General features: G+C 35.4%; 1 protein-coding gene across 1 annotated transcript; it reads left to right on the top strand.

Moving 5' to 3' along the window:
• Positions 1-8,349: 8,349 nt before the first annotated feature.
• On the top strand, positions 8,350-9,197 carry LOC149896494 (uncharacterized). Its single transcript, XM_090117399.1, has one exon. It carries the CDS (start codon positions 8,350-8,352, stop codon positions 8,875-8,877), a length of 528 nt encoding a protein of 175 aa, XP_089973525.1. The 3' UTR covers positions 8,878-9,197.
• The last annotated feature ends 7,410 nt before the right edge of the window (positions 9,198-16,607 follow it).

Here is a 16,607-nt window from a genome sequence, read left to right as displayed (position 1 = left end):
TACAATACAGTGCAGCAAAGCTAAAAAATAAATACGTATAGTTCTGTGGTATAGTTGAATAATAAGAGTAGGGTAATTAATATCAATCTATATTTAAAAATGGTTCAATGTTTGTCTGTATGTTTATGTATGTTCTATATATTATAATCGTAATGTGCATGAGCCCACGTAGGCTTATGAGTTGGTACGACCAATCATCGACAGTAGCACCCACAAGCGAAGCCGTAATAAATGCGAAAGTTTGTGAGGATGTGTGTGAGTGTGTGTGTTTGTTACTCTTTCACGCAAATACTATTGACCCGATTACAATAAAATTTAGCACACATATAGAGGGTAACTTGGATTAACAAATAGAATAGGTTTCATCCCGGAAATCCTACGGGAACGGGAACTATGCCGGTTTATCTTTTAAAACGGGGCGGAAAGCTAGTAAAATAATATTCCACAACAATTAAACCACAGCATAAATTACATACCTACAGAAGGCATAGCATTTCTTTCTTTAGTTTAACTCTAAAGAAATCTAGGTACCTATAGTAGAACAATAAGACTAGGGCATCTAGGACAAGCTGGATACGCATTATGCAGCTACGCTAAACACCTATTACAGACGCACGCACGCTCTCACTAGGACGTAGACCCTGTTGGGGATAGATGTAGCAAGAAATAGACGGTCCACAATGCCCTAGTTTTAGTATTTGGAAGTCTATTAAAATATGCTTGTAACTAAGTATTATTTGTAGAAAAATTAATACAGTTAAAAATACTTAAAAGATACGCTCTTCTGTTTTCGCGCGGTTGATCCAGTTGATGATAAGATAAACTATTATTGTATTGTCACTGATTCTTCAAGTTCGATCCACAAGTGTACAAAATTGGAACTAAAACAGTCCTTAGAAATTTTTACTTTGCGCTCCAGATTAATATAGTCTCCTGAAAAAAAAACAACATTAGTTGAAAGGTACAAAGGTTCCTACAAATTTCGTTGTTTTCTTGAAGTGTATTGTAATATTGAGTCGTAATTGTTTAGCTATTGCCATTAATAAGTAACTTATATATGTATTACTAGCGGTCCGCCCCGGCTTCGCCCGTGGTACATATTTCGCAATAAAAAGTGGCCTATGTCCTTTCTCGGGTATCAAAATATCTCTATACCAAATTTCATGCAAATTGGTTCAGTAGTTAAGGCGTGATTGAGTAACAGACAGACAGACAGAGTTACTTTCGCATTTATAATATTAGTATGGATAAGTAACTTACTCTAGATAATATTATGTTTTATTAACACTTCAAAAGAAATAGTACACAAAATATATAAAAATAATAAAATATATATCAGAATAATGAAGATTATAAAGAAAAGGTTTTGTGGCCTAGTTAATGAAAGATGCTACGTTGAAGTAAAACTAGTTTGATATGATTCCGAAGTTTTAATAAGTTATACTTTGAACAGGATACTTTATATAATTATTGGTACAAAGTTATGAAATTAATTAGCACTTCCTGCTTATCCATCTTATTTGCTTTAAAATTTAGTTTATTTGTAAATAGTATTTTATTTGGGAATGTTATAAAATCAATAATAATAATTTAACTGAAAATTTTCATCGATTTTGGCATGGAATAAGATCATAGATAGTAGGTACTTTGTTTACAATTTACATTTACATGTATATATTTAAATTTAACAAAATACATATAGGTGAAGTGAAGTGACTTTTAATACAGTCACTTAAATACATATATGTATAAATCAAAACTTCAGTGCATTTATTAACATTACATTCTTATTTTTGTAATTTCTCAAAGACTTTTCAGATTTAATTGATAAACACATTTCTGCTGTTGACAAAATTTTGATATTTTTTAGGACGAAGCATGTCTATACCTTTCTAACTCTATGAACGTCTTTGATCTCACTAGGGGCGGCCTAGGTACACACTTTTCTAGTTAAATTAGACCACATGGTGCATTAATGTGATTCTAGGGAAGAACCCCGTTTTCAATCGATGTATGCCAAAGAGACGCGCTAAGTGACATGACGTATGCATTATCTGTGTTTACAACAGAAGTTACAGAACCATAGATAAAAAATAGTGACAGCGACTTATTGTCTATTTACGTTCGGTTTTCGATATTCGGTATTCGGTATTTTATATTCGGTTTTCGATTTTGTTTACAGAGTTCAATTTGATATGGATGTTTTAACTAGTCAAAAATTAAAATAAGTATTTTAATTCGATTGAATTATTATTACATATTATTTTAGTTGCGTCTTTCGCCTCATCTATTATTCAAATCCCCACCTCGTGGTCGTTTATTCTTCTAGAAAAATATATTTATTTTTTAAAGCATTTGAATGCTATAAAACTAAATTATATCAAAACTATTCAATCTTCTCTACTAATATTATAAACTGAAAATATGTGGATTTAGATACTTAATACTTGGCAGTGTAGCTTATGTAGGTACCAGAATAACACAAAAGCTTTAAAAATACTTGCTTTTGCCCTGCGGGTTCGTCTGCTAATGAAACAGCGTGGCACAGCTAGTAGATCACTACGAGACGATATTAGTTTTCGAATTATAATCGTTTTAAAGATAGTCCGTAATTGGTATATTATATATCTGTAATTTCTTGAAGTAAGTTCTATTATCAATATGTTCTCTTTGTAAAAGAGATCCAGAGTCCACAGCTAAGATTAGAATTATACTCCTGTCCCCTTATAATAACGAAACTTTTAAAAACAAATAAATAAATAGGTAAAAATTAATACAATATTTCTCTTAAAACAAAAAAGACAAAATATTTCTCCTGATCAAACGTCCCAAATAACACTTTTCGGAAGGTAATTCAGTTTGTGGTGAGACCTTAAGGCAGTCTAATGGTACGAAATTGAAAGGCTAATTGTGTTACCTGACTTCACCTAGCTTTTAGGAATGGGCCACAATTTCACTTTCACATAACCTCACTTTTGGTACCTACATGTTTGTGGCGGGAAAATTGATGTACCTATTGATTTTTTTAATTATGGAACACCTAGCTTTAAGCACATTTTTTGTCTGTTTCAATTCTAAACAATTATTTATCTCAAATTTCTTGAAATTGTCTTTTCATAGTTACCCAAGATTAATTATAAAAAAAATATCCAGTACATCAGTAAGTGACGCGTTGCGTGTGCCAAGTACACTTGACAGCACTCGATCCGACGGCCCTTAACTTCGCTGGCGAAAACATGTCTTTATTTGTGGGTCTAATCGATTTTTTTTAAGTTTTCTGAGGAAAACACTCCAATTCATATTTTATTACATTTTTTATTATTATTACCAAAATAAAACTATTTAATATAGGTAGGACATGAAATAATCATATTTTTATTACTTAATATAAAATATAAAATTGTTACTTTATTCTTCAATATGTTACATTATTTATAAATTACACATACTTAAGTATTTAATAGTAGCTGTGCCCTGCGGTTTTACCCGCTCCACACCAGTTGGTATTAGCGTGATGATATATTATAGCCTTATAGCCTTCCTCGATAAAAACTCGACCAGCAGTTCCTCATCACCGACAGCGAGGATATAAAGATGGCATGGCGAGATTACTTCCAGAGCCTACTCAACTGCCCACCTCCTCAAGCCGAAATCATCAGGGATAAGGATGACAATTACGAAGATGTACCTCCTCCCACATTTGCAGAAGTGCACAAGGCAATTATGCGGCTGAAAAACAACAAAGCACCAGGTATTGACGGCGTGCCTTCTGAAGTGTGGAAGCAAAGTGGAGCGGTGGTGCAATCCAAGTTATATGAAGTCCTCAGAAAGATATGGGATGAACAGATACAGCCGAAAGATTGGAATACGGGAATAATATGCCCAGTCCACAAGAAGGGTAGCAAGAAAAAGTGTAGCAACTACCGCGGGATTGCTCTGTTGCCAACAGCGTATAAGATCTTTTCGTACATACTGCTAGATCGACTGGAACCTTACGCGGAAAGAATTCTCAGCGATTATCAGTGTGGGTTTCGTCGGAACCGAAGTACGATCGACCAGATTTTCCTTATCAAACAGATAATGGAAAAGAGGTGGGAATATTCTCAGAGCATGCACGCGCTATTTGTGGACTTCGAGAAGGCATACGATAGCATTGATAGGGGCGCCCTTTTTGCTATCTTAAAGGAGCTTGGTATCCCAATCAAACTGGTGGATCTAATAAAGGTGGCTATTGGGGAGAGTAGCATGCATGTAAGGGTAGGTAAAGAACTGACAGAAGGCTTCGCGGTGTTCACCGGATTAAAACAAGGTGATTCCCTGTCACCTGTGCTATTCAATTTAGTACTGGAATATATCCTGCGTAAAATGCTTGCATTGGATTGGGGAGTGTCACTGAATGGAAAGCATAAGGTGATTGGGTATGCTGATGACCTCGCATTGTTAGGTGAAACCCGCGATGAAGTGAGCGAAGCCGCGAGTATCTTGAAAGAAGAAGCGGAAAAGGTTGGACTAAAAATCAATGCCAACAAAACGGAATATCTCCACATGAAGCGGTATAGAGATACACGAGCTCAACGCCAAGACCTACAGGCTGGAGATACGACGTACAAAGGAGTTGCCAGTTTCAGATATCTGGGTTGCACTATAACTGACTCACATTCCAGGGAGGAAGAAATTAATATCCGTATCCAAAATACCCTGAAATGTGGTGCAGCATTGCATAAGGTGCTCGCGTCCAGGCTTCTGAGCAAAAACACCAAATTGCGTATATACAAAACGGTCATAAGACCAATACTTATGTATGGGTGTGAAGCCTGGACCCTGACCCAGATTGAAGAACGCAAGCTTTTAGTCACCGAAAGAAAGCTTCTTCGCAAGATCTTTGGTCCCACCAGACGAGAGGATGGAAGCTGGAGAGTCCGAACAAATGCCGATCTAGAAAAACTAATGGCCGAGCCAAATATACTTGGAGAAATAAAAGCACAACGGCTCCGTTGGCTCGGTCATGTAGAAAGAATGGGTGAGGAACGAGGACTGAAGAGGGCATACTTGGGGCGACCCCTGGGCCGACGGCCGGTTGGACGACCTAGGTATCGCTGGCGCGATCGAGTAGAGGCGGACCTGCGCGTGCTACGAGCCAATAATAATTGGCAAGAGACCGCTCAGGACCGGGGAAGATGGAGAGTTCTCGTCTCAGAGGCCAAGACCCACTTTGGGGTTTCAGCGCCAGAGGAGTAAGTAAGTAAGTAAGCAGTTCCTGAGATCTATATCACGCTTAGGGCCGATTTTTCAATGCTTGGATAAAACTTATCCGTCCAATAAAGTATAACACGAACATATTAAAATGTCACCTGTAAACTGTCAAATACGGACAATTACAATACATTTTAGAAATGGTAGTTTAATACGTTATTCGATGAATAAGTTTTAACCAAGGATTGAAAAATCGGCCCTTAGTCACACATTCATATGCTAACACCAAACAATGATACTTTGCAAAACATGAAAAAAAACCTTAAATTCCTCCCGACAATTAATTATAAAAAGCTCTGAATGGTGCTGTATGGTTTAATTATATCCCACAGGTCTCAAATAGCCACAGAATACAGATAGGTGTGAATGTGGATTTCATTACAGAGTAGGGGATTGTAGAGTGTTCTTTATTTATTTACTAGCTTTCTGCATGCGGCTTCGCCCGCTTTGTCTAAAACCTAATAAATTATACTCAAACCTTTCTCGAAAATCACTCTTATCTACCGAATCATAAAAAAATGTGTGCGTGTACTAGTGTACACACGTAAGAAGTGAAACTTCTTTATGATCTTATTTTTCAAAAAATAATTTACTATATATATGCAACTTTACAGAAATACGTCGAATCACGCGTGGTAGGGACAAGAAAAAGATGGCGCGTAACGGAAAAATGTCACGCGTAACGAAAAAATGTTACACTAAATTTTTTTCCAACCCCGATAAAGAAGTTTCACTTCAAATATTCCGTTGCGTAGTTTTTGGATAGAAAATTACTACATACAATCAAGCAGTTGTGTTACATCTACTTACTAATACTATAAATATATTTTAATAAACATTAATTGTAATTGTAAATAACATCTGTATAATATTTCGTGACATAGTTTCTAATGAAATTCCTCTGAACCGGCAGGACTGTCTTTTTATGATATTTAATGTATTTCAGTATGAAAATAGTCTGGCACTAGGTACAACCTATTTCTTCTAAATAATTTCATTTGAAACACCTATGACGTCACAACATGGCGCAGAATCGATTCTATTCTTCGTTGAATCTCTTAATAATTAAAGTTACCATCGCCAATAATTAACTAACTTATGACGTCACAACATGGCGCATCTAATTCTTAGGTATTTGAATCACATAGTAATTAAAATAATCGCCAATTAATTAAAAATCGACTGATAAACTCTCTACAGCAATACACCACAAGGAGGGAGGTGTGAAAGGATTCCCTGCATCTTTATTCTAAATAATAGGCATTGTAAAGGTTTGACACGTCACTGACCAGTTTACAAGACCCCTGATCATCGAACCATGCTGTACAATTTGTTCATAAGATCGACAGCGCGGGGGGTCTTCCTAACTGGTTTATATATGTATAGCACATTTATAAGTATTTTTTATACTGTACGGTTGTAAGAGCCCTCTTTGTAAGGGGTGTTGATTTTGTATGGCGGATCTATGGTCGTATTGTGCGTGGTTTTATAGGGTTTCAAGTTTTTTGTTGGCTAGGTTATGGTTTTTATATTATGTGTGAAATTATGTTGATTTATAGTGTTAATTCATTTTAAATTATGTCGTGGTTTCTGCTTATAAAAGGATTTAATAAAATTTTTGTTGGTTTAAGTAAAAGTTAAAAATAGAACCTAACAGACTTTTACGTGTGTACTTCGCTGCAGTTCCTTGAGATTGTTATTAATTGTTTATTTCACATCACTTCGTCGTGTAAATTATATTCGGAAGAAACAGTAGCAAGAATTTGTAATTAAAACTTGTCCTAGAAATTAGGCCTGTAAAACAGATAACTTATACCTTATGAATATACTATAAATCTATACTAATATTATAAAGCTGAAGAGTTCGTTTGTTTGTTTGTTTGAACGCGCTAATCTCAGGAACTACTGGTCCGATTTGAAAAATTATTTCGGCTTTCGATAGCCCATTTATCGAGGAAGGTTGGCTATATAATCATCACGCTCGCGCTAAGACCAACAGGAGTGGAGCACTGCGGGTAAAACCGCAGGGCGCAGCAAGTACAAGAAGGAATACATTTTTAATCATTTTTCTTAATCTAAAAGAATAATCTCAACATATAATGGCAAATTACGTTATCAAAAGCACGTAAGTAAATTGTACTCATAACGTCTTGCAAAGTCTTAGAGAAAATGGCGTCCGCTTGACATATATCCATTGAGATAGATCAAAGAACTAGGTACATTAGGGTTGCACCCTCGTAGGTCCTAGGTAAACCTAGGTTCTAGGGGTGGTTTATGTACTAAGTCATTTATGTATCATAGAATGTGTTCGTAATAATTTTTAAATTAATTTATGTGTCAGAAATTAAGTATTTGGAAGTCGGAAAAATACTTTTTCAGATATTGACATTTTTTATATCATATTTAGGGCAGTAAATATTATGCTTATTTTATTACCTTACTAGCTTTCCGCCCGCGGCTTCGCCCGCTTTGTCTAAAACCTAATAAATTATATTTATCTATTAAAAAAAACCGCATCAAATTCCGTTGCGTAGTTTTATTATTTATTACGTACCTACCTAACCTATTTAGTATTTGATTCAACGGATATACATATTACCAACTAGCTGTGCCTTGCGGTTTTACCCGTAGTGCTCCACTCCTGTTGGTCTAAACTCTAACTGTGATGATATTATATAAGCCTATAACATTCCTCGATAAATGGACTATCTAACACCGAAATAATTTTTCAAATCGGACCAGTAGTTCCAGAGATTAGCGCGTTCAAACAAACAAACAAACTCTTCAGCTTTATAATATTGTAGTATAGATTAATAGATACAAACCAAAAAATAATTTCCTCTGTCTATGAATTAGTAAATTCTTATTTCAGATATCTGATTCCACAGAACAGTAAAGTAGATAGAAGTGTGATGTGGGCGTGGCCCACGTGTCAATGATAAGTTTAGATCACCTAACTTGCTCTCAGTTGTGCGCAGAAAAATATTCGAGTCGGTTGTCAGCTGTCAAACCTTTTTTCCATATTTATTCATTAATTAGGACGTGTTGTTCGGTATAAAGAGTGCAAAAATGATAGCAGACGAAATAATATCAGCAATGAAGGCATTTCATACCGTCGGTAAGTCTTATATTAATTATATCAAAGAAACGGAAACTCAAAAAGAAAATGTCACTACAACAATAGTTGATGTATTATCCAAAAAGCTGGATGTCCCTGGTTTGGACGCAGATGCCTTCTCCCGTTGCCACAGACTGGGTAAAGCAATCAGCGATAAACCGAGACCAATTGTAGCTAAGTTCCGGAATATGACACTCAGGGATAATATTTGGTTCTCAAAGAGTGGCCTGAAGGGCTCTGGTGTCACCATCTCAGAATTTTTAACATCAAGCAGACATGAAACATTCCAAGCAGCTCGCTCTAAATTTGGTGTTGCAAAATGCTGGACGAGGAACGGCTATGTTTTTGTTCTTGCTTTGGACGGTAAACGTCATCGTGTGGAGTCTCTTTCTGAACTGAATGCCATATCTTCTGCGTCTGAATCTGTTTCTACAAATACCAACATTCAAAGTAACAAAGATACAAAGTTAACATCCAGAACTAAAAGGATTCCTAAAGCCAAGTAACTTATTTTGATGTTGTTAGTTTATAAAATATGTTTGTTGTTTTATTAAATATGTAGCTAATAACTTTCACTGTGTATGATAATTATAGTGTTTTATGACCTTTATTTTTATATTTACTTGTGTTGTTATATCACTTACTACTTATTTTTTTGTAGAATTGGCTACTTTACCTTATAAATGTAATATTGCTTTAAAATACCACTAATCTTAGTTTTACCCTTTTTTCTTTCTATAATTTCACAACTTTTTTTCTGTTTAACGAAGGTAAACCGCATATTCATTTTATAATATTTGTCACATATTTTGTCATCTCAGTTTGTTTACATACTACTCGACCAAGCCAACTAGACCCTTTTCAACTGTGACGTCACCCGCCCATGTCTCGGGTACAGATAGCAAAAAAAAAATATTAATAATATCACTGTTCGCTCTCCGCTATGAATAGTCTTATTTTTCCCCATTTCGAGGGCTGTCTATGAATAACAACACAGTAAAAACTTAAACAAATAACAACGAAAAACTTAACAGTCAACAACAAGCTTTAACGATTAATAATAAAAAGTACAGAAATAACTAGCGATGCGAAACGTACGAATGCGTCGATGCTGCGAACCGTACTAAGGCGAACGCGGTACCTGAGGCGGTAAGCGGGCGGGGAGGCCGCATTCCACCCGAGCGTCTAGTTGGCTTGGTCGAGTAGTATTTTAAGTTTAAGTGAGCGTTACATCTGTCACTTGATGTAGGTACATATTTGACAGCTTTACTTTATTTTTATTTTTTTAGTAATAGATACCGTTCTTTTGGGTTAGATAGAGTTTATTAGTTAGAGTAGTATAATTTTGTTTTTGTTCTCTCCAGAGCTGGTGGTCCAGGTATTATGGAATTACTTTTATTTTGATTAAGTTTTATTATTTTATTTTCTTATTTGGTTTTATCCTAGTATATAATTTATATAAATATACATACATATATATTTTTTTTCTGATTCACCTAATATATTATACATATAGATATATTTATTTATTTATATAATCTCTTTAAAACACGTTTTTAGTTGTTTTTTAATTTATTTATTTATTTTCAACTCATTCTGTATCTGATAATGTCCAACAATAGTGACTCATTAAGTGCAAACAGCTTTTTAACATGCAACTCCAGTAATAGCAGTTTTGTTAGCACGGATTACACTCCTCTCCCCGTTTCCTTATCCTCCCATTTCTCTGACTCCTCCCATAACTTTAACGTTGTCCATATAAACGCCCAGAGCATTCCGGCTCACTATCCTGACCTCCTTGCATTATTTGATTCGAAAACCGTCCATGCCATCCTTATCTCTGAGTCCTGGCTTAAACCCTGCCTCCCCTCATCTTCCTTCTCCATTCCCGGTTTCCACCTACTACGAAACGATCGAACTAGTAAAGGGGGTGGTGGTGTAGCCATTTATCTACGCGCTAATATTCCTTTCTCCATTGTAAGCTCCTCTTCCCAGCCCCCACCGTGTAACGAAGCAGAACACCTCCTTCTTGAAGTCACCCTCTCCCATACCAAAATTCTATTAGGTGTTTTCTATAGTCCAAATTCTTCCGTCGATTTCTTTCCTTCCTTTGATGAAATCCTTGACAGGGTCTCACCATTATATGACCATGTCATCATAATGGGGGATTTCAATACTTGTTTGATAAAAAATGATCATAGAGCTACTAAATTAACCTCAATTATTGACTCCTACAATATGTCCTTACTTCCTCTCGGTCCAACACACTTCTTTCCTGATTGCACTCCTTCGCTCCTTGATCTGATCCTAGTTTCCTCTCTAAATCATGTACATAAACATGGCCAATGCTCGGCAGACGCCTTTTCGTATCATGATTTAATTTTCCTCTCCTATAAAATCCGTCCTCCTAAAATGAAACCCAAAGTTATCATGCAACGCAATTTTAGTGGAATAGATAAAGATCGTTTATTACAAGATGCAGCTAATATCGATTGGTCTATACTCTCAACTGCTGAATCGATTGAAGATAAGGTAAATTTGTTCAACACATTTATTATACAATTATACGATAAACACGCACCTTTGCGTCCTATTAAATTGAAGCATCTCCCTGCGCCCTGGTTAACTGATAGCCTTAGGGAAATTATCAATTGCAAGGCTAAAGCTAAAAGCAAATTGAAACAAAAAAACTGTGACCTGCATCGTGAAGAATTCAAGAAAATACGTAATCGCTGCAATACTATGTGCAGAGACGCTCAAAAACGCTACATACACGAATCTGTGCAGAATGGAGATTCGGCTAGAGTCTGGAAATTTTTGAAGACCCTTGGAGTTGGTAAATCTTCCTGTAAAACCGAAATTCCCAATAGCATTTCTATTAACGACCTGAATAAACACTTTTCCTCACACTCCTTTGTATTCGATCCTCTTTGTAAACATAAGACACTTGATTCTCTTTCATCTAAACCTACTCCACCCTTTCCGCCTTTCCGTATTAGCCAATTCTCTGTCGCCGACGTTAAAAAGAACATTTTGTCCATCACTTCTAAGGCTGTAGGTGTTGATTGCATTGGTCGTAATATGATCATCCCCATCCTTGATCTGATCGCTCCTGTTATAACCGATATCCTCAATTTTTCCATCTCTTCAAGTACTTTTCCTCATTCATGGAAAAGCGCTAATATAATCCCTCTCCCCAAATCTAAAAATCCTTCTACCCTCTCCGATTTTCGTCCTATATCTATATTACCATTCCTTTCGAAAGTCTTAGAGCGGTTAGTACAGCAGCAACTCTCAAGATTCCTTAACAAAAACAACCTTCTCAATCCTTTCCAGTCCGGTTTCCGTCCGGGTCATAGTACGGCCACTGCGTTAGTCAAGATCACAGACGATATTAGACTGAGTATGGACAAAAGGCAGCTCACAATACTTACACTACTTGACTTTAGTAACGCGTTTAACACAGTTGATCACGATGTTTTGTTGAGCTTGCTACGCGTTTCTTTTAACATGTCTCCGGCAGTGATTAATTGGTTTAGCAGCTATCTCGGGGGCCGCCGGCAGCGCATTCTACTGGACGAGTGTTACTCATCCTGGTCTGATATTACTTCTGGCGTTCCTCAGGGTAGTGTGCTCTCTCCCCTCCTTTTTTCCTTATTTATCAACTCCATTGCTTCGAATGTTTCCGGTCTCTACCATATGTACGCGGACGATCTGCAAATTTATTGTCATTCATCACTTGAAGACCTAAGTGGGAAAGTAGCACTCATGAATGATGATTTACGTACCATTAGTAATTGGAGCCGCGACCATGGTCTATGCATTAATCCGAAAAAATCGCAGGTGATTATTATTGGGAGTCAGTCGCTTATATCTAAAATTGATTGGTCCTCTATGCCTAAAGTTTGCATAAATAACACTGACATTCCATACAGTTCCACCGTTAAGAGTCTTGGTGTTTTTATTGACGAAACTCTTTCGTGGACAAATCAAATTAAAGAACTGAGGAAAAAAGTATTTGCAGCAGCTGGCTCTCTCAGACGACTCCGAAACTTTCTACCTATTCCCACTAAAATTGCTCTTGCTCAGTCCCTTCTCCTATCCCTGTTTGACTACGCAGATGTCTCCTATCCTGATCTCCTCCAATTCCAACTTGATAGTCTTGAGCGTCTCCAGAACTTCTGTGTGAGATTTGTTTTTGGTCTGCGCAAATATGATCACATTAGTGAATACCGCTCAAGACTCAAGTGGCTCCCTGTCAGACTCCGCCGGGACTCTCATATCCTTAACCTTTTGTACTGCATCCTTTTCTGTCCAAACACGCCTTCCTACCTAAAAAGTAATTTCCAATTCTTGAGCTCCTCCACCCGTTCCCCACGATCCTTTAATAAACTCCTTTTGTATGTTCCCGTTCATAGATCTAATTTCTATGATAGCTCCTTTACGGTTCGTGCTATCAAGCTGTGGAACAGTCTGCCCGACAGTATCAGAAGAGCTGAGACACTGAATGAGTTCAAAAAGCAAGTATATAATTACTATTTATCTTTATGAAATGTATATTAGTGTGTATATGTATATTATATTAATATGTAGTATACTCATTTATTTAACTATGTATAGTATCTTCTTAATTAATTTTTTATTATTAAATCTATTTCTTATTAAATCTAAATAATTTTATTATAAATAGTGTTGTGCACCATCGACCTCAATATATTACGTAAGTAATTCTCATGATCCTTGACCTAAGGTTGCCTGGAAGAGATCGCTGTATTAGCGATAAGGCCGCCTTTTTGTACGTTTTTTCTATTGTTTGTGTTTTTTTTTTTTGTTATTATTGTTACTGGTGCAAATAAAGTGTTCATTCATTCATTCATTCATTCATTCATTCATTTATATTTTATGTTATAACTTCGCTTGTCGTAATTTGTCAAAATTGTATACAAATATCTAGTCAAAATGAACCTTAATCCATAAGAAATTAGTACTATTATAGATTGAACAGCAAACAAGACTTTCTGGAATATTATTGCAATAAACAAACGAATGTCGCTTTAGTGATGCTTGTAGTGCATATCGACAGTATCGATACTTTAGAAAAGACAAACATTATAAATATTAAATTTTATTTTATTTTTCCTTAGCTTTCATTTGTCTAATTTATTTATAGATTTCCCAAAGAGGCTAATTTAAAAGAGAAATGGATAAATGCAACGTGACGAGTTAACTGGATGCCGAACAGTACTAAGCGGTCTAACAAAGGCCACCGATACATCAAACCTACAGCAGTTCCAAGATTTAAAATAATGCATATTTTCTGTTTGTATTTTGTAAATATAGATTTATACTATTCTATTCCATTTTTTATTTAATAATAATAATATAAAAAGACGTACTTAGTAGTAATAAACATACTCCAAAATGTGACGCATTATACTATACTCATATAAAAGAAAGAAAAAAAAAATACACAAAAAATATTTATTTGTGAATTATCGATAACAAGGCTGACATCCCTCAGAGCATAGCATCAGATAAATATCAAGTTAATGTCATTAATGTTGAGTGACACAAATTTCAACCTTATCTCTATGTGTTGCGTTTCAAATTTATATCTATCGAAAACTAACGCCCTCTGTTGTGGAGTAGCTGAATGTTTTTGAATTTGGAATTTCTGTGCAATGAGAAACAAAACAGCTAATATACCTAGGGATGTTATACTAAAATAAACCGTAACATGGTGCGTTAGGGTACATATTGAAATGCTGAATTTATAACCTAAGTCAGTTTTTACTCAAATTAAGCTGTCCAATCAAAGGCATAGTTTACTTGTAGACTGTAGTATACTGTATAACTATCGGTTTAAATGTGTGGGTTTGGCGACACTGGTTTTCATACTAATTAGACATTACAGCACTTCTATATGTTTTTACTGTTCTGTGTCTGATTCAGTATAATCAAATTTTAAATTTAATAAATTAAAAACTTGAGAAAATAAAGTAGTTTCAATAGTGAAGGATTAATAATTGTCTCTTCAAGATTTTTGTTTATTAACATTGAGGTATTGTACATAGTAACTCAATGTTTATTAATTGATTTCTGTAATTAGTTTTCAAGTTTCTAAATAATGTCGTGGGTTTTAATGAAACTTATTTCAATAACAATATCAATTAAGCGTGAACGTAATCCATTAATTTGCTTTTATTTTATTAGTTAATAGAAATACATAAATTTAAATTAAAAAAAGACACAAAGCATTGAGTTACTATGTACTACGTACTAGAGAGGACATCGCTACTAAACTATTTGTAACACGAGTTAGAGTCAATCGTCTCAAACCATTTTTTTTTGTTACATTGATTGGTTTATATTGATAAGTTTATTCATATTTTTTAATAAGATAAACAATATTAGGCCGCCTCTTGTACAAACTATGCCTTTCTTATTCTTTATAAAAATACTAATATTATAAATGCGAAAGTAACTCTGTCTGTCTGTCTGTTACTCAATCACGCCTAAACTACTGAACCAATTTGCATGAAATTTGGTATGGAGTCTGGAGATATTTTGATACCCGAGAAAGGACATAGGCTACCTTTTATTGCGAAATAGGGCGAAGCCGGGGCGGACCTCTAGTAATATTATAAATGCGAAAGTGTGTTTATTCGTTTTAATCTGTCATGGCCAATCAATTCACATGGAAAGTTCAATTTACCAAAAAGCTCAAATCACATGGTAAGCTCAATTTCACAAATAGCTCAAATCACACGGAAAGCTCAATTTCACAAATAGCTCAAATCACATGGAAAGTTCAATTTACCAAAAAGCTCAAATCACATGGTAAGCTCAATGTAACAAAGAGCTCAAATCACATGGAAAGCTCAATGTAACAAAAAGCTCAAATCACACGGAAAGCTCAATGTAACAAAAAGCTCAAATCACATGGAAAGCTCTGTATAAGTCAGGAAAATGTTTATAGGCCAGGAAAATTTCCTTGTATTTGAGACAGGAAATTTCTATAAGCTGGAAAATTTCTATAAGAAAGGAAAATTTCTATAAACAAAGAAAATTTCTATACGTGAGGAAAATTTCTATAAGCCAGGAAAATTATAAGTCAGGAAAAATCCATAAGTCCGGAAAATTTCGATAAGACAGGAGAATTTCTATACGTCAGGAAAATTTCTCTTTGTGGGTAAAATTTCTATAAGTCAATAAAAATAATATTATAGAAAAATTATGATAAAATACGTATTTAAGGCGATAGAAACGATTCAACCATAGAAATCTAAATAACAAGACACATAGAAGTGCTTTATTGTCATAATTCGTATGGTTAGGGAGCCAGGTGCAAATTTGGTTCATTATTTCCTCTCAAGAGATAATTCGTCAGAAGCATCATAGTATAGTATTAAAAAGCCTCGTGAACGTCAGCTGGCGCTCGGTTGGGGGGGTGAGCGGTTGTAGCCTCCCACGCACGTAGGAAAAAAAATACATTCATTCATTCATTTCCTCTCAGCTAAAAATTTGTCAAATTGTAGCTAACCCAATATCGCAACGAAAAAAAATAATCAGCTGGTTACAACATGGTGTATTATACGTCAGCTGGTGTCTCGAACATGAAAGTTAAATTTAAAGAAAAATTTATTTTCTGTGATTTCCTCTCAAACAAAAATTTACCTGATGATAGCTTATATGTAACTGTGGATAAATATATAGGTCAGCTGGCTGTATCTTGGTGAAAAAACCGTCAGCTGATACGGGAGGCTACAACTGCTCTTCCCCCCAACCGAGCTCCAGCTGACGTTCACGAGGCTTCATAATCCTATACTTTGATGCATTTTACTAATTACCGCTTGAGAGGAACTTGGTCATAAAATCTGTTCCTGGCTCCCGTACCAGTATGAAAACCGCTGTCGCCAAAATCAACACATTCAAACCGAAAGCTAAACAGTACACACAAGTAAACTATGCCTTTTATTGGACAGCTCGATTTTAGTGAAAACTAACTTAACTATTAAATTAAGCTTTTGAATATGTATCCTAACGCACGAATTTACGGTTTATTTTAGAATAACATCTCTAAGTATATGAGACTTTTTGCTCCAATACGAACAAACGTGATAATAAGAATGGTAGACTGTGTCATTCATTGTTATTTCGATTACTATGGTGACACTCGTAAATCTCGTAATACTTGTAAATATTCTATAATTTTAAGGAAAAACGGCATTATTTC

Source organism: Colias eurytheme, chromosome 28 (assembly GCF_061535395.1).
Source record: "Colias eurytheme isolate Ceu_HAF_F1 chromosome 28, ilColEury1 Martin Lab GWU primary, whole genome shotgun sequence".
Taxonomy (NCBI): domain Eukaryota; kingdom Metazoa; phylum Arthropoda; class Insecta; order Lepidoptera; family Pieridae; genus Colias; species Colias eurytheme.
Note: the sequence above shows the minus strand (reverse complement) of the source record. Positions and strands in the feature narration are given on the sequence as shown.

What these genes read in the sequence shown, in the direction of transcription:
- LOC149896494 (XM_090117399.1), top strand. Translation starts at nt 8,350, where the DNA reads ATGAAGGCATTTCATACCGTCGGTAAGTCTTATATTAATTATATCAAA.